Raw genomic sequence first — 16,734 nt, 5'->3', positions numbered from 1 at the left:
GGGTTTTAACCATTGAGCAATCTCCCCAGCCACTGACATGTAAAACTTCTGGAGCACCCTGGAGCTCAGAGCTTTTCGGATTTCTGTGCCCGTTGAGTTTTAGACTTTGGAATTAGGGTTGCTCAGCTTGTGTGTCTGTGGCAGGGGGTGAACCATGCAGGTTCCTTCATGTCTCCTCCCATCTTGTTTCCCTCTGCGCTCAGGAGCCTGATCTAGGCCTGAAGGTGGCTGAGGAGGTGGTGGCTGAGGCAGAGACTGGCATGTGGATGGAGTCTGAAGCCCACATGGCCCAGGTGGCCGAGGTGGCCCAGCCTCAGCCCTTGCTGGCCATGGCGAGCGTGAGAAGGGAGAGCGTGGGTGTGGAAGTGGCGGTGTTGACCGAGGAGCTGCAGCCTGTGGATCAACAGCAGGTGCTGGCCCGGTGAGCAGCAGGTTCAGGGGTCAGGAGCCTAGGGTATGGCTGGAAGAACCCTCTCCAAGGGTGGGGGTTGAGAAATTGGGGCCCAGGCTGGGCTGAGGTGAGATCCACTTCTCAACCTCTACTGAGACCACACTAGGCTTCTCCTCTATCATAAGAGGGGCAGCGGGGCCAGGGAGGTACCACAGCAGGCCGGGGAGGTGTCACAGCAGGCCGGGGAGGTGCCACAGCAGGCCGGGGAGGTGCCACAGCAGGCCGGGGAGGTGCCACAGCAGGCCGGGGAGGTGCCACAGCTCTAACCCAGAGCCACAATGGCACCAGTTTCCGCTCTGTCACCTGTTGGGATGTACTTGTTCTATAACAGATAAAAGCCTGCTCCCCTGCTCCGCGGCAGGCGCCATCAGTATGGGGGGTGGTGGTGGCTCAGCTCTCAGCCCTCGGGACACCCAGTTAACCCAGCAGTCTTGTCTCCTTGCTACTCAGTTTACCACTCTGTGAAGTGGGTTGTGGTGTGGGAGTGGGTGACAGACGTTGGCAGAGCCGCAGGATCTGTCACGCTTGCTTCCCCCTCCCGGCTGCAGCTTGCAGTTGCTGGAGCAGCAGGTGGTGGGGGGTGAGCAGGCTAAGAACAAGGACCTGAAGGAGAAGCACAAGCGGCGCAAGCGGTACGCGGACGAGCGCAAGAAGCAGCTGGTGGCCGCGCTGCAGAATTCGGACGAGGACAGCGGGGACTGGGTGCTGCTCAACGTCTACGACTCCATCCAGGAGGAAGTGAGGGCCAAGAGCAAGCTGCTGGAGAAAATGCAGAAGAAGGTGAGGCCCTGGCTCAGGCCCCTGGCCCCATGCCCCGGCTGGGCATAAACCTGCCTTGCAAATAGCTGGCAACCCCTATTCTCCATAGGAGCATTTATTAAGCGCCTGCTGTGTGTCTTATGCTCCAGAAGGAATGTCTGAATAGGGCATGGCGGCTGAGGCTGGGGCCACAGGTGTGGTTGGAGACCAATGTTTTGTGGAATTGTGGCCACAGGAGGCACTCATTACATGCTGGAAGGGAGCGGGGGTGAATGGTGGGTCAAGGCTCAGGGGACTGGACACGGTCAATAGGGCCAGCGAGCAGTTGGTAAGTGGCTGCTAGGGGTCGCTTGGGGACCGAGCGGGCAGACAGGTGCTAAGCAGCCTCCCCCTGCTCACCACTTTGTCACCCGTCCTTGGCTCAGCTCCGGGCCGCGGAGGTAGAAATCAAGGATCTGCAGTCCGAGTTCCAGCTGGAGAAGATTGACTACCTGGCGACCATCCGCAGGCAGGAGCGGGACTCCATGCTCTTCCAGCAGCTCCTGGAGCAGGTGCAGCCGCTCATTCGCAGGGACTGTAACTATAGCAACCTGGAGAAGATAAGGCGAGAGTCGAGCTGGGATGAGGATAACGGCTTCTGGAAGATCCCGGATCCCATCATCCTGAAAACCAGCCTCCCAGTAGGTCAGGCACTCGGCTGCCCCCACCCTCCCCTGTCTCTTTGACAGCTGGCCACCTTGCAGAGGGACAAAGCCTGGCCTCTTCCTGCAAGCTGTGGGTGCAACAGACATGGTATTCCTGAGGATCCAATCACTGGGGCCCTGAGAAGGTGGTGTGCTCTGGAGGCAGACAGGTGGGGGCTGTGTGACCTCTGTGGTACAGTCGTCTGTGACGTGGGAATAAATGGCAGCGCCTTCCTTAAAGGTGCCGTGAGGTCTGTGGTATGCTCAGACATGTAAATGCCTTAGAGTTCTGCCTGGCACAGAGGGGAGCTTGGTTCTGTCACTATTGTCATTCCGTCCTGAGTCCCACAAAGGTTTGTGATTAAAACTGGATTAAAACAGGGCATAGTGGTGCATGCCCAGCATCCCAGCATTTGGGAGGTGGAGGCAGGAGGGTCAGTTCAATTATCTCCTTGACTACACAGCAAGGTCAAGGCCTGCTTGGTATTTGTGAGACTCTGCCTCAAGAACAAAGCAAAACGGGCTGGAGTGCTGGCTCGGTTGTGTAGTTAGGAGGACATGCTGCTCTCACGGAGGACCAGAGTTTGGCTTCCAGCACACACATCTGGCAGTTCCCACTGGCAGTAACTCCTCTGGCCTTTGTGGGCGCTGGGCACGCACATACTGCAATGCAGGCATACAGGCAAAACCCTCGCACGCACGAAATAAGAAACAAATAAGTGAAGCCCACAAAACCAAAGCAAAGAAAAATTAAACTGAGCCTTATAGGATCAAGTTCCAACCAGATCAGTGAGTTATGCTAAGACCATGGATATACACCAGCTGTTCATGGTTCTGCCTGTGCTTGGGCCCTTGACTTCCTGTGTGATTTTGTGGAGATCACTGTCCCTCTCCAAGCTTAACAAAGGAGGAGAATTGAATCAGATGACCTTAAGGACCTATCCAGTTCTGATGAGCCTCAGAGTAAAGTCAGATTTTCTGAGGATCTGTTTCCACCATGTGGACATATGTGTCTCTGTACATGCATGTGTGTGTGTGCCTCTCTGTGTGTGTGTGTGTGTGTGTGTATGTGTCTGTGTGTGTGTCTGTGTGTGTGTCTACTTTCCTAAGTGGCACCCTGAAGTCCTTTTCCTGGTCACCATTTATTTACACCTCCATCTCTGAAGTGACAGGTAGCAATAGACACCAGTCAGTCAATTAAAACTCCAGCAAGCTCCATTTCCCATGAGCTCTGGGTAGCTGCAGCCTCTCCCAGTCCTCCTCTCCTGGTGTCCAGCCTGGACCAGCGATGTGGGCATTCTGTATCTGGGTCCTCTTGCTGTCTGTTTCCTCCTCATCCCAGGGGAAAACTGGGAAGCATTCCCTGTTTCCAGCCTTCAGGCAGCCTGACCCTCCCCGCCCCAGGCAGGGCTCCTCCTCCTGCACTCTCTGCCTAGCTCCTCAGTTTCTGTTTTCTCATAGCAGTTCCAACCGGGCCACAGAACAAGCCAGCCCGCAAAACCTCTGCAGTGGACAACGGCGAACCGCACATGGTGAGGCCCCAGGTGGAAGGGAGGAATAGAGAGTGGGGCTGGGGAATGGGGGGGGGGGTTGTCCACTAAGTGCTGCAAGTCAGCGAAGCCTCAGGCTCCTTAGATGCTGAGCCTAGACCCTTTTCTACCACTATGGTAGGCACCTGGACCCTCAGGTAGCCTCTCATTTAAAAGTACTAACCAAAGGGAGAGTCTGTGGTAACCACCTTCAGTGCCTCCTGCTAACCTAAGGCTCAGTTTACCTCGGTGACTTAACTTCCTAAGAGAGAAAACGCTTAAAACATGTTCACCCTGGAACTACAGAGAAGTTCCGTCGAACACTTTTAGTTCCAAGAGACAGGTGTCACACACAATATAGAGACCTCACTGACCCATGTAGGTGGATCAGTTTCAAGCATGGCTGAATCTTGGGGCTCAGTCAGAGTTCTGTGCCTGGCTTTGCCCTTTATCCTTGCCTCTGAGCTAGCTAGCTTCAGGCTTTCTCCCCCACGAAAAGGCAAGCAGCGGTGACTGCTGGTAGTTAAGATCCAAAAGGAAGAAAGATATCGTCCCTTCAGTCAATGGTTCTCAACCTGTGGGCTGTGACCCATGTGGAGGTCACATATCAGAGACCCCGCATTGCATTACGATTCATAACAGAAACAAAATTATAGTTACGACGTAGCAATAAAAATAATTTCATGGTTGGGAGTCACCACAGCATGAACTAGATGAAGGCGGAGAACTGCTGCCTGAAGCCATCACACACCCAAGCTTTTGGAAAGGCTGAGATTGGCTCTCCCTGGTCACACACCTGCTCTCTCTTCAGGATGACGTAACTCTGTGATTGGTGCAAATCTGGGTCCTACATATAGCCCTGTGATTTTTCTCCCCACTGGGTTGGGAGGAAATAGTTCCGGTGCAAAAGAGTCAGACTGAGGAAAATAAGCCCATCTCAGCAGTTGTGAAAAAGAGCCTTCCCAGGGAGGGACAGTGAGGATGTGTTGGCCACAAAGGGAGCTGACAGTCAAGGCTTTGTGGATTGTGTATCCATGGAGGGATTTGGGCCACACAGTATCTGTCACCCTTGCCCCTAGTAATGCTGTAGGAAGGAACATGGGCCCCCTTCCCCATGTCAAGGGAGGTGAGAGGAGGCCGTGACCTCCCTGGTCCAAGCTGCCAGGGTCCCTACCCTGGTCCTGTGAGTGATACAGCCCAGGAGATGCCCAGCATGGCATAGTACCGCGCACGCCCAGAAGCTCCTGAGCCCAGGGTACGGCACACAGTGGCTGCATAGACAAGGGGCTGTCACTTAGGAGGCTCTGAAATCTCAGCAGGAGGAAGACCGGTATAAGCTGATGCTCAGTCGAAGCGACAGTGAAAATATTGCTAGCAACTACTTCCGGTCCAAGCGGGCCAGCCAGATTCTCAGTACGGACCCCATGAAGAGTCTGAGTGAGTGCCCTGCCCACTGGGGCCTCCCCCCCTCCACACCCACTGGGAAGTATGCCACGGGGATGAATTTGATGATGACTTAGGCAGCCTCAGTTTCCTCAGCTGTAAAATGAGGAGCATGACGCCCACTTCTCAGAGTCAGAGCAGATGAGCTGGGAAAATAGGACCATAGAGTAGGTGATTATGTCAGTCAGTGTTCATTGCTATGATGACTACCTGAGAGAACCGAGGAGTGCTGGGAGCGTGGCTCAGTCCGCAGAGTGCTTGCCTGGTATGCACAAAGCCCTGGGTTCAATCCCCAGCACTGCATAAACCAGGCTTGTGATACTTGCCTGACATCCCACACTTGGGAAGTGGGGGTGAGGGGTCAGCAGTTCAAGATCACGTTTGGATACAAAGGGAGTTTGAGACCAGTTATGGCAAGGTCCTCAGGGCAAAACAGTTCCAAGAATGGAAAAATCACTTCACTCTCTTAAAACTAAAAACGGGAAGATGAGATGGTTCGCAGGATAAAGGTGCTTGCCACCCAGCCCGAGAGCCCGAGTTTGATCCTCAGGCCCCATGTGGTGAAAGGAAGAGGAATGGCTTCTGCGGTTTGTTCTCTGACCTCCATACAGGCACTGTGGAATCAATCAATCAATTAATGTAATAGAATTTTGGAAAAAAAACAGAACCCACAGGGCTTCCAGTAATATATCCATTAAAAGCAAACCATAGGGCTGGAGGGATGGCTCAGTGGAGAGTGCACTGGCTGCTCTTGCAGAGGAAGGACCGGGTTTTTAGTTCCCAGCACTATGGCTACTCACAACCTTCTGTAACTCCAGTTCTAGGGGATCCAATGCCCTCTTCTGGCCTCTGTGAGCACTGCACACACATAGTGCACATTCACGTAGGCAAAACACCCACATGTATTAAATAAATAATTCTTAAAAACTGATATTAAAGTTTTTAAGTAATTTATTTATTTCATTTCATATACATTGGTGTTTAGCCTGCAAGTGTGTCTGTATGGGGGTATCAGAGCCCCTGGAACAGGAGTTACAGACAGCTGTGAGCTGCCATGTGGGTTCTAGGAATTGAACCTGAGTCCTCTGGAAGAGCAGCCAGTGCTCTTAACTGCTGAGCCATCTCTCCAGCCATGACATTACATTTTTTACAATTCCTTTCTTTTTTAAAAAAAATATTTATCTATCTATCTATTTATTTATTATGTATACAATATTCTGTCTGTGTGTATGTCTGCAGGCCAGAAGAGGGCACCAGACCTCATTACAGATAGTTGTGAGTCACCATGTGGTTGCCGGGAATTGAACTCAGGACCTTTGGAAGAGCAGGCAATGCTCTTAACCACTGAGCCATCTCTCCAACCCCATTTTTTTTACAATTTCTAAACTTAAAGCAGAGGCAGAGTGGGGTGGGATGGGATGGGATGGGAGGGGGAAGAAATGAGAATTTATTGAGGGCCTGACCTGTCCAAGTGACAGATAAGGAAACTGAGACCTAAGAGCCGACACTGGTAGCAAGTGCTGGGCTGAACCTGTGTCCAGGCTCAGCTGCCTTAGGTACCAGGCTGGAACCTCAGTTAGGGAATTTTAAATTCCAGTCCTCTAACCCGGACCCTTTGGACACAGAAGGGATATTAGGTCTGACGTCTCAGCAGAGTGCCTCAGAGAGGTCCTAGCTGCAGAAGCAGGGCCTCAGGCCCAGGGTGAGGATTGCCAGACCTCTGCCTTCTGCATGATTGCTGTCCTGGCTCACTGGTGTCCCTGCCTCTTGTCCACAGCACATCACAACTCACCCCCAGGGCTCAATTCGCCTCTCAGCAACAACTCTGCCATGCCGCCCACCCAGACCCCCGAGATGCCCCAGCCCCGGCCCTTCCGCCTGGAGTCCCTCGACATCCCCTTCGCCAAAGCCAAGCGTAAGAAAAGCAAAAGCAGCTTTGGCGGTGAGCCTCTGTGATCCAGCTGCCTGCTGCTACCTGTCTTCTGGCTTCTAGAAACTTCCAAGTCCTCCCCAAGAAGCCTCAAATGGGCCTCCTCTCCACAGTGTCCCCGAGCCTATGGGGATCTGAGCCTGGGAAGACCCATTCCCTTCCCTGTTCCCTCGAGAACTCACTTTGGCCCAGGGCCTGAGCTCTATGGAGGCTGGGCTACCCTTCCCCGAAGAGGCCTGCTCCAGCTGTGCAGAGCAGCAAGGCCCCACTGACTTCCTGCCGCAGAGCCTACACTGGCCGGTGTGGGTCTACCTCTATGGGCTCAGGTGCCGCTGGGCCTTACAAGCATCCTCAGCATTGAGCACAGAAGCTGCCTTGTGGACGAGGATGAAGCTCAACATCTGGTTGACTAAGCTTCAGGCCTCTCTGAGACACAGATGGAGACCCGGAGCCAACTACTATGTCTGGCCTCCTATTGGCTGGACCACAACCCAAAGAAGGTGCTTTACAATAAGCTGCCCAATAAACTGCCTTTTAGAATAAGCTCCCCTCCCCAACCCTCTGGTGCTTCCTGCCCTCATCCCTTGCTGTCCTGGAGAGTGACTGTCCTGACCACTGCCTCAGGCTGCAAGCCAGCAGCTCCAAGGCTTCTGTCACCAGCAGCAGAAGTGACTATAGAAACAGAACCATGTCTTGCTGAGGCAGAAGTGACCTGGGTTGTAGTGTACACAACACACACTTGTGCCCTCACACGTGCCTGTGGAGATCGAGAGCAACCTCAAGCACTTCACCAACTGAGCTATCTCCCCAGCCTGGGCCTTTTTCTTCTCTTTTTAAATATTTATTTGTCTATTTACTTATTATTTAGTGGCGGGGCATGGGGTGCATGTGGGGGTCAGAGGACAACCTGCGGAAGTCAGTTCCTTCCTTCCACTATGTGGGTCTCAGGGACTCTAGGTTGTCAGGCTTGTCGGCAAGTGTCCCTACCCACTAAGCAGCCCTCTTTATGTCGGCAACCACCAAGCATCCCCCCGATATTGTGTGTGCCTGGTTGAGGGAGCACATGTCATGATATTTGGATGTGGAGGGGAGATAATGGCTCCCAGGAATGGCTGCCTCCCCTCCTTCCACTGTGGGTACTAGGGAGCGAACTCAAGCTTGTGCGGCCTGTGCTGTGACCTCCTCTCCCGCCCAGGTAGTCTTCAGGGGCCTGCTCTGGAACTGGGTGTCCCGACATAGCCAGAAATGAATCCAGTTGTCATTTGTTTCTATCCAGAGGCTACGACAGCCCTCCCCTTTGGGTGGGCCCACAAACAGGGACATCACCTCTGTCAACTGGAGAAGCACCCACTTCATGGTGTTCTGTGAAGGGCTAGAGAAGGTAGCACTGAGCTAGCCCCGGTTCCCCTCATTCTGCCGCCCTCCTCATTTTATATCAGCTACTGTGGTTGGCCCAAGGCTTTACCCCTGGGCCAAGGAGTTCACTGCAGAAGCCAGGGTTGTGGTGAGGCTACCAAAGGCCAATGCAGTGGAACCAATCAGGGAAAGCTGCTCAGGTTTCTATGGGAGCAGAGCTCCGCCCTCCACCCACCCCAGGGATGAAGATCCTAGATCTCTCCTAGGATCCTGTGGAGGGCCGGCACCTCTGGTGGAGGAAGCAAAAAGAACAGCAAGCAGGAGATGGGCCACTCAGGGCGTATGTGCTAAAGGCTGGTGGGGCTCAGAGCAGGGAGCAGAGGGTAATGGCAGTGTGGAGATGAGCTGAGGTGGAGACCCAAAAGTGTCCTGAGCAGTGAGTGGCACGCCCCTAGAGTCAGTGTCAGCGGGTGGTGGGCTTGGGCTGCAGAGAAGTGAGGAGCAAGAATCTTTTTCCTGTTTTTAAATTTTTATATCAAGATCGATTTATATCGACACAGGGTCTCATAGAGCCCAGGCTGGCCTTAAACTTGCTAGGTAGCTGAGGATGACTTTGAACTAATTACTCTGCTGCTTAGTGCTGAGATTACAGGCGTGGGCGGGCCACCATGCCTGGTTTTATATATTGGTGGTCAAACCCAGGCCTTCATGCATGCTAGGTAAGCATTTTACCCACTGAATTACAGTCCTCGCCCTTTAAATTTTATTTTTGTCTTGGCTTGGTGTCCGTGTGTAAGTCAGAAGACAATTTGTAGGAGTCGGTTCTCCCTTTTCCTGACAGGCCTGAACTCGCTACGTAGGACAGCCTGGCCTCAAAGTCACAAATATTCGCCTGCCTTTGCCTCTCACTTGAGAGCTGGGATTAAAGGCATGGGCCACCAATTCTGGGTGTGACAAGCCTTTTAGCCTTTAGACCTGTGCCATCCCTTGTGTTTGGGGCGAGGCCAGGAGCCTACGTCCCACCCCATTGCTCCCTCTAGGGAAGGGCCTGCTTCCTAGCCCTCTAGACCAGTGACGGACGAGGAGGTGACATCCCCGACCCGATCTCGTCCAAGTGGCGACAATCGTGTCCAAGGGGACCAGGAACAACAGCCTATGAAAGAAACGTAAACCCTAGAGACCCTCAGCACTAGGTGGATTTGAGACCCACGGCGGGAGCCGGTACGGGAGAAGCCGAAGGGCGCCCGGCTTTGTTGATTGGCCGCCGCTACGGAGCTGTCTCTCTTGGATTGGTCATCTATCCTGGGGGAGGGGGAGCCTCAAGCACATTCCTCCAATAAAGTGCAGAGGATGAACCTCCGATGGGGCACTTCCGGCGGCGTTCACCGTTTCTCAGTCCGTCCCCGCCGCGGAATGGGCCGCGGGGCCACAGAGTACCCGGACCACTTCTAGGTGATACTCCAGCGCCTCGAGCGGCCATTGGGCGGCCACGAAGGACACTTCCGGTGTCCAGGTGCTCGCCTCTCCGACTGGAAGATGAAGATGGATCCCCGCCTCGCCACTCGTGCCTGGCCCCTCTGTGGGTTGCTGCTGGCTGCGCTCTCCTGCGTCTGTGCCAGCGGCCCCCGAACCCTCGTGCTGCTGGACAACCTCAACGTGCGGGACACGCACTCGATGTTCTTCCGCAGCCTGAAGGGTGAGCGCCGCGGCGAGGGCATGGCCGGGGTTGGGAAGCCCTGGGGTAGCTGCACCCTCCGCCGGAGCAGCCAGGGTTCCTCTGCTGACCATCTGCTCTAACTCCTTCTTTTCTTCTCCAGACCGGGCCTTTGAGCTCACCTTCAAGACCGCAGATGACCCTAGCTTGTCCCTCATTAAGTACGGAGAGTTCCTCTATGACAACCTCATCATCTTCTCCCCCTCCGTGGAAGGTAAGGGCGGCGCGGCGCCCCCAGGACTGGCTGGGATTCGAGGTGCAGGATTCCGTTGTCTTCTTGTGGTTCCTGGGCATGTTCCGGGTCTCGGGATGAGTTTTGAAACTCAGGAGAGGAAAATGTTAATTCCAGCCTGGGCCTTGGAGCCGTTATCTTTCAAAAAGATAGACGCTGTATGGGGAAGGAGGTTTTGTCGAACAAAGACTCTGATAAAGAAGCTCCTGATTTGACTTGCTTGTGTACAAAGAATTGCCCCGTTATTAACACGGATTGCTGTAAAAAGCCTTTCTGCAGGTGGTTGATCATAAGATTACAAGTCTCCCGGGCTTGAGAGTCTGGTGTTCCTAGACTAAGAGCAGATGATGGGGGTGGGGTGGGGTCTCATTTTTATCCTGCGGAGCTGCGTGGCTTTCACATAGCTGTAGCCTGCTCACCTGTCTTCATCTGGCTAGATATCTCCAGCTCCTTTGGGTATTTCTTATTTGCTTGTATGGGTGTTTGGTCAGCTTGTGTGTCTCGCCATGTGTATGCCTGATGCCTCCAGAGGCCAGAAGAAGGTGATGGCTTCCTTGGCATTGAAATTGAAGGCACTTGTGAGCTGCTGGGAATTTAATCCTGTTCTTTGAAAGAGCAGCCAGTGCTTTTAACCACTGAGCCATCTTTCCAGCCTTGGCCGTTTCTTTTGCCTTGTTGTTTTGGTGAGCATGGTAGATAGTCTTTCCATTTCATTTTTGTGTCAAAAGACTCAGGTCGTTCCTGTCTGGGGTAAGAGGTCCCTGCCATCCTTCTTTCAGTTTTTGACACATGGATGGCTTTTATTGCCCTGGCAACTACTTTGTATTCTGTAATTCACACAAGAGTGGGTTCTTCCAGCTGTCCAGAATGCCCCCACCTCTGCCCCAGCTCCTGCTGTTTCCCTTCAGGTCCCATTAGAAGAACTCCCCATCACATACTTCTGGTCTAGGAATATTTTCACAGTGTGGCCTCATAGTACCTTCTGACACCGAGGCCACTTGTACCCACCTCTACCTTGGAACCAAGGAAGTCACGTTATTCTCCTCACAATTCTCCAGTGGGCCCCACCAGCCCAAGCCTTCCAATAGCTGACCACCCCGCCTCACTGCTGGTCTCTGGTCCAGCCCTGAGGCTCACCTTACCTGGCAGACGTCACACCTGTTGTTTACTCTGCCTGTGAGCTCTTTGCTCTTCCTGCATGCTATTGCTGTCCGACCCACCCTTCCAACTTCTCATGTGTCTCTGGTTGAAGGCTCTCCTCACCAACCTTGGCACAATGACTCCCTTCCCTCATTGTCCTGTTTTTTCTTCCCAGTCCATAGAAATAGTTCGCAGGTAAGCGGATTGTCCTTTGTTGAACGCCAGACTCACTCTGGCGATAACTCTAGAGCTCAAGCCCCACCTGGTGCTAGTTTGGAGGCTGGTGGCAGCAGTGGCTAGTTACTAATGAACTGAACAGCACAAGGTAGACTTTCATCCTTCAAATGCTGGGAACCCACAAGCCCTTTGGGTGATGTGGAAGGTCTGGATGGTTCTGCTGTGGGGAATGTGAACAAGGAAGCCGGTTGGTGTCAGCCCAGTGAGCCTTACGGTCAGTGGCAGTGTCACCTGTGGGTTCCGCAGTGCCTTCTCAAACAGCTCAGGGGGAGTGACATCAATAGACTGCTGTAAGGTGACCCCAGGCACGGAGCCAGTGATAGCAAAGGCCATGGGTGTTGGAGGCGTGTGAGCATTTGGACAGCATTGCTCTGGAGTGTGGGTAGAAAGTGCAGTATTTCAGGTTGAATAGATGTGGCTTGGAATATGTCAACAAATGTCACTAGGATGTGTTTGGTAATTGCACCTGAATGACCAAGGCAATGCTTTGAGCGTTCCTTTGAGTACACAGGTGTGTGCCGTGCGGCAGCTGTGGTGGATTTACATTGCCTCTCATTTCTGGATCCATGGGAACCCACTCAAATCAACTATGGCTGCATTAGAGGGTCCCCTACCTCCGTCCTGTAGCCAGGGAGTGGGGACAGGACTGTCTGGTCACTGTGTCTGGGGCCTTCTTTCAGATTTTGGAGGCAACATCAATGTGGAGACCATCAGCGCCTTCATCGATGGTGGTGGCAGTGTTTTGGTGGCTGCCAGTTCTGACATTGGTAAGTCTGCCTAGGAAGTTCCAGGGCTTTCCAGCAGTTCTCCACGGAGCTCAGAGAGCTTTATATGTGGGAGCTGCCAAGGTGGCATTGGCTAGGTGAGCCCCAGCCACCAAGGAGGCAGTGAGGGAGCTACAGGGCTTATCTGGCCCTGGGTCCTTCCTGTGCGGTCCTGTGACCAGAGTCGTTGAGGGCCCTGTTGACCTTCCCCGAGATTTTCTTTGTTGTGTTCTGTTGGTTGGCTCTGCTCTGATGGGAGGAGGAAGTCAGGGGAGGCAGTGGGTGGATTTTGTTCAGATTCTGGTTTTGTAAGTTTTGCAGCAGCGGGGAGAGAATCACATCCTCAGCTCATGTGTTGGTCCCTCGGCTTCAGCAGCGACCAGCCCAGGACCCGTTCCTTGGCCGCAAGAGCCTCTGAGCCCTGTGCCTCTCTGGGTGACAAGGACTGGTCAACTCAGACCTGTTAACGCCACCATTGACTGTGGCTTTGCTAAGTTTGTTAAGGGGGTTTGTGCAGAACCAGCTCGTTATGTTTGTGAGGGAAGAGGAAAAGCTCTTGTTTAGGTCCACTTAGCATCTTCTCAGCCCTGGAGCTGATGTCCTGCCTGATGCAGGTGCTGGGCACTGCAGCTGACCAGAAGAGGGTGAGGTCTGAAGAAGCTGTGACCTGTGTTGTCAGGCCTGCCGGTCAGGGTTCAGCCAGGCGATCTCTTGGGTCTGTGCAGGTGACCCTCTTCGGGAGCTGGGCAGTGAGTGTGGGATTGAATTTGATGAGGAGAAGACAGCTGTCATTGACCATCACAATTATGACGTCTCGGACCTTGGCCAGGTAATCAGGCACATCCCTTCAGCAGCTGTCGCTTAGAGACCAAGTGGGAGTCAGGGAGGACTCTCTGGCCCTGGGACCGTCTTCTTGACCCTGTTTCCCTATCCCCTTTGCAGCATACGCTTATTGTGGCTGATACTGAGAACTTGCTGAAGGCCCCAACCATCGTTGGGAAGTCATCTCTGAACCCCATTCTCTTCCGAGGAGTTGGGTGAGTGAGCAGGGACACCAGGGGGACCTGGAGGATCGGGACTCACTTTCTGTTAGTGGACATGAAGCTAATTTTGTTTGGTTTTTCAAGACAGTGTTTCTCCCTGTAGCTCTGGCTAACCTGGAACTCACTCTGTAGACCAAGCTGGCCTTGAACTCAGATCCTCTTGCCTCTGCCTTCTGAGTGCTGAGATTAAAGGTGTGTGCCACCACTGCCCAGCCAGATACAGGGTTGAGAATGTTTGTTCCCCCAGGTGATAGCAGTGAGTTTTACTATAAGCAAGAGGAACCCTGAGTGCTTGACTGTTGAGAAAGGATCTTTCCTGGCCAGATGTGGAGGCTGAAGCAGGAGGATTGGGGCTCCAGGCCAGCCTAGCTAGTGAGACCCTGTCTTTGAATAAGTTGATGGGGAACAGATGAGAAAGGGGAGAGAAGGGCTGACCTCTCTCTGGGAAGACACGGAAGAGCTTTTCCTTGGGGGCGATGGCCTACACCTTTCCTTGGGACCCCGTGTCCTACACCTGCTTCCTGCTCAGCACTAGGCTTCTCTCTCCTCTTCCTTGCAGAATGGTGGCAGACCCTGACAATCCATTGGTTTTGGACATCCTCACAGGCTCTTCAACCTCCTACTCCTTCTTCCCAGATAAGCCCATTACCCAGGTGAGAGCCTCTGCAGCCTCCAGCTCCTGGGCCAGGCACGAGCACTCTTCATTTGAAAATCAGACAAAGCAGGAGAAGTGGGCTTTGCTGAGAGAGATGGGATGCTAGGACCAAGGACAAGGGGGAAACTGTGGGATCCTAGGTTCTCCCTCAAGTAGGCGTGGGGACATAGTCATGTAGGTGTCCAGCCTGCTGTCTCCTTGCTGTGTTGGCTTTGCTGGTACTTTGGAGATGCTCAGGTGACTGCCGCTTCTCTCCCCAGTACCCCCACGCAGTGGGGAAGAACACTCTCCTGATTGCGGGACTCCAGGCCAGGAACAATGCCCGGGTCATCTTCAGTGGCTCCCTGGATTTCTTCAGCGATGCCTTCTTCAATTCGGCAGTGCAGAAGGCCACAGCCGGCGCCCAGAGGTAATGCCAGAGCCTGGCACATGGGGTCTGTGTGCGGGAGGAGGAAGCCCTTTGAAGTGTGTGTCTCCAGAGCTTCGCGTGATCCACAGCTTTGCTGTGGTGTTGCTGGTATTGGCACCCGTGCTCACCAGGGTGGTAGTAGCTTGTGTGGAGCTCTCTCGCCTTCATGCCTAGATCATGTGACTTGTGACTGGAGCACACACCTGACAGTCATAAGTCCCTGTTTAGTCTCCAGCACGAAAATAACTGGGATTGATTGTGCAGGTGCCATAGCAAACCGCCTGCAGCTGCTGTTCAGTTTTCCCTTTAGCCACGGGCCAGTAGGTGTGTGCAGCCTGCTTTCGGATCCTCGCTTACTGTGCACTGGCCTGCTGGGCAGGGGTGGTCTCCATTAGGCACCCAGCAGGAAGTGGGCTGCAACCCCAGCCTCTTTCCCTCCTCCAGGTATTCTCAGACAGGCAACTATGAGCTAGCTGTGGCCCTCTCCCGCTGGGTGTTCAAGGAGGAGGGCGTCCTCCGAGTGGGGCCTGTGTCTCATCATCGGGTGGGCGAAACGGCCCCACCGAATGCCTACACTGTCACCGACCTGGTGGTAAGAACTCCTGGGGTTGGTGGGCAGGTCCTAAGGTTTTGACCAGGGTGAATCAGCTCAGAAGCCTTAGGGGTATCCAGGATGAATATGTACTTCACTCTGTCCCTAAGAGTTAGCAGAGATATGGAGCCGGCCACCAGTGCTAACTGAAGCCCCTGAGGTGGAGATGTAGTGGAGCTCAGCTCCACTGAGGCAAGGAGGTCAGACTGACCAGAAAAGTGACATGGCAGGTGGAACTTGGCGTTGGACTTTGTAGGTCACTGTCAGAGTCTGGACATTTGTCAGTACCTGCCCACTCGGGATGGAGGGGACTCTGCTAAGGACCTTAGGCCCAGGGAAGGCAGTGGGGCTGCCAATGCTGATCCTGCTGAGAAGCCATCAGCTGTGCTCTGTGACTATGGGCAGACTCGAGTCCCGCCATGTCTCTCGATAGTGGTGCCCCTCCAACTGCTGGCCCTTCTAGTTGACCTAGCCTCTCACCTCAGGAGTATAGCATCACGATTGAGCAGCTCTCCAATGGCAAGTGGGTCCCCTTTGACGGTGATGACATTCAGCTGGAGTTTGTGCGCATTGACCCCTTTGTGAGGACCTTCTTGAAGAGGAAAGGTAAGTGTGATGCCTGTCAGAGAAAGCCACACAGAGCAGCTAGCTGCCCGCTTCAGGACACACATCCCTCAGTGAAACCCTCCTGCTGCTTCCCTAGGTGGCAAGTACAGTGTCCAGTTCAAGCTGCCTGATGTGTATGGTGTGTTCCAGTTTAAAGTGGATTACAATCGGCTAGGCTACACACACCTGTACTCCTCCACCCAGGTAAGCAGGAGGCAGTCCGTTTCTGGCCAGTAGGTGTCCTCCTTAGGCCTCCCACCAAGGCCTGCTACCTCTGTCCTATTCCAGGTGTCAGTGAGGCCACTGCAGCACACGCAGTATGAGCGCTTCATCCCCTCCGCCTACCCCTACTACGCCAGCGCCTTCTCCATGATGGCCGGGCTCTTCATCTTTACCATCGTCTTCTTACACATGAAGGAGAAGGAGAAGTCTGACTGAGCTGGACCTGGGGCTCCATACAGCAGAGACAGCAAGAGGATGCCACTGGAACTGATGGGCTGGGCTTTTGTCGTTGTTTTTAAAAGGCCATGGGAAAGTGGCACAGCCTTACCTCAGTGATGATGACTATGGGGCGCCGGGGGGGGGGGGGGACATCTTTCTTTACTCAGTGAGTGATGATGACTATGGGGTGGGCGGGGAACTTTTTTTTTTTCTACATTTTCCCACTTTGAATCACTCTGGCATTTTTCATATGTGCAGCCACCCCATTTCTAAAATAAAGAGAACTGCTGCCCTCACCCATCCCCTGACCCCACATGTCACGATGGCAGGGCTGCTGTCTCAGGATTACACACCAGAGACTGTGTGTCTTCTAACTCTCTTCAGAGGGGGGGTTGGAAATCACAGTGGAAACTAGAATCACGGTGCTGGACTAAGAATTGCTGGTGAGCCACGCGGTGGTGGCGTACGCCTTTAATCCCAGGCCACCATGCATTCAAGTGGAACATCATACGTTCAGGGAAACCCCAATAAGCATAACAAACTAGAGCTTGAGTTTATGTTCACTGGCGCTAGGCTACACCTGTGTTCTTACCAAGCACATATTAAATTGTACGTGAACCTTTCCTCTTGGGGGATAAGCACTGTTGGATAAGCCAGAAACTCTGTTCAGCACATGACACTCTGCTCTGCATTGTACGTTTAATATTTGACGGCTCCTGTAAGGAACGCTGGCCAAACACAACCATCCAG

The 16,734-nt window shown here is 53.5% G+C and overlaps 2 protein-coding genes across 8 annotated transcripts in view; both read left to right on the top strand.

Annotated features, from left to right (window-relative positions):
• Positions 1 to 7,651, top strand: part of Kif17 (kinesin family member 17) — a 36,235-nt gene extending 28,584 nt beyond the window's left edge. For 2 of the 7 annotated variants that reach the window (XM_085690411.2, XM_048443343.3), the window contains 6 exons: positions 204 to 421; positions 1,000 to 1,231; positions 1,636 to 1,894; positions 3,355 to 3,425; positions 4,739 to 4,859; positions 6,643 to 7,651. In XM_085690411.2, the coding sequence (XP_085546537.1) occupies positions 204 to 421; positions 1,000 to 1,231; positions 1,636 to 1,894; positions 3,355 to 3,425; positions 4,739 to 4,859; positions 6,643 to 6,821 (1,080 nt within the window). In that variant the 3' untranslated portion in view covers positions 6,822 to 7,651. The remainder of the gene's footprint in view (positions 1 to 203; positions 422 to 999; positions 1,232 to 1,635; positions 1,895 to 3,354; positions 3,426 to 4,738; positions 4,860 to 6,642) is intronic. The other 5 variants (XM_048443346.3, XM_048443345.3, XM_048443344.3 and 2 more) reach the window with 5 other exon arrangements.
• Positions 7,652 to 9,625: 1,974 nt separating this feature from the next.
• Positions 9,626 to 16,339, top strand: Ddost (dolichyl-diphosphooligosaccharide--protein glycosyltransferase non-catalytic subunit). The gene is made up of 11 exons (XM_048443347.3): positions 9,626 to 9,847; positions 9,969 to 10,079; positions 12,155 to 12,241; positions 12,964 to 13,067; positions 13,181 to 13,275; positions 13,841 to 13,934; positions 14,197 to 14,345; positions 14,790 to 14,937; positions 15,423 to 15,543; positions 15,641 to 15,747; positions 15,832 to 16,339. The coding sequence occupies exons 1-11, from the start codon at positions 9,688 to 9,690 to the stop codon at positions 15,979 to 15,981; spliced, it is 1,326 nt and encodes a 441-aa protein (XP_048299304.2). The 5' UTR covers positions 9,626 to 9,687; the 3' UTR covers positions 15,982 to 16,339.
• Positions 16,340 to 16,734: the final 395 nt, after the last annotated feature.

This window comes from Myodes glareolus, chromosome 6 (assembly GCF_982192425.1).
Source record: "Myodes glareolus chromosome 6, mMyoGla1.1, whole genome shotgun sequence".
In the NCBI taxonomy this organism is placed as follows: Eukaryota; Metazoa; Chordata; class Mammalia; order Rodentia; family Cricetidae; genus Myodes; species Myodes glareolus.
This window is presented reverse-complemented; position numbering and strand designations above follow the sequence as displayed.

Coding starts and splice junctions, on each gene's coding strand:
- Ddost (XM_048443347.3), top strand. CDS start 9,688: ATGAAGATGGATCCCCGCCTCGCCACTCGTGCCTGGCCCCTCTGTGGG. Junction 12,242..12,963: donor GGCTGCCAGTTCTGACATTG/GTAAGTCTGCCT, acceptor GGGTCTGTGCAG/GTGACCCTCTTCGGGAGCTG. Junction 13,276..13,840: donor ATTCTCTTCCGAGGAGTTGG/GTGAGTGAGCAG, acceptor TCTTCCTTGCAG/AATGGTGGCAGACCCTGACA.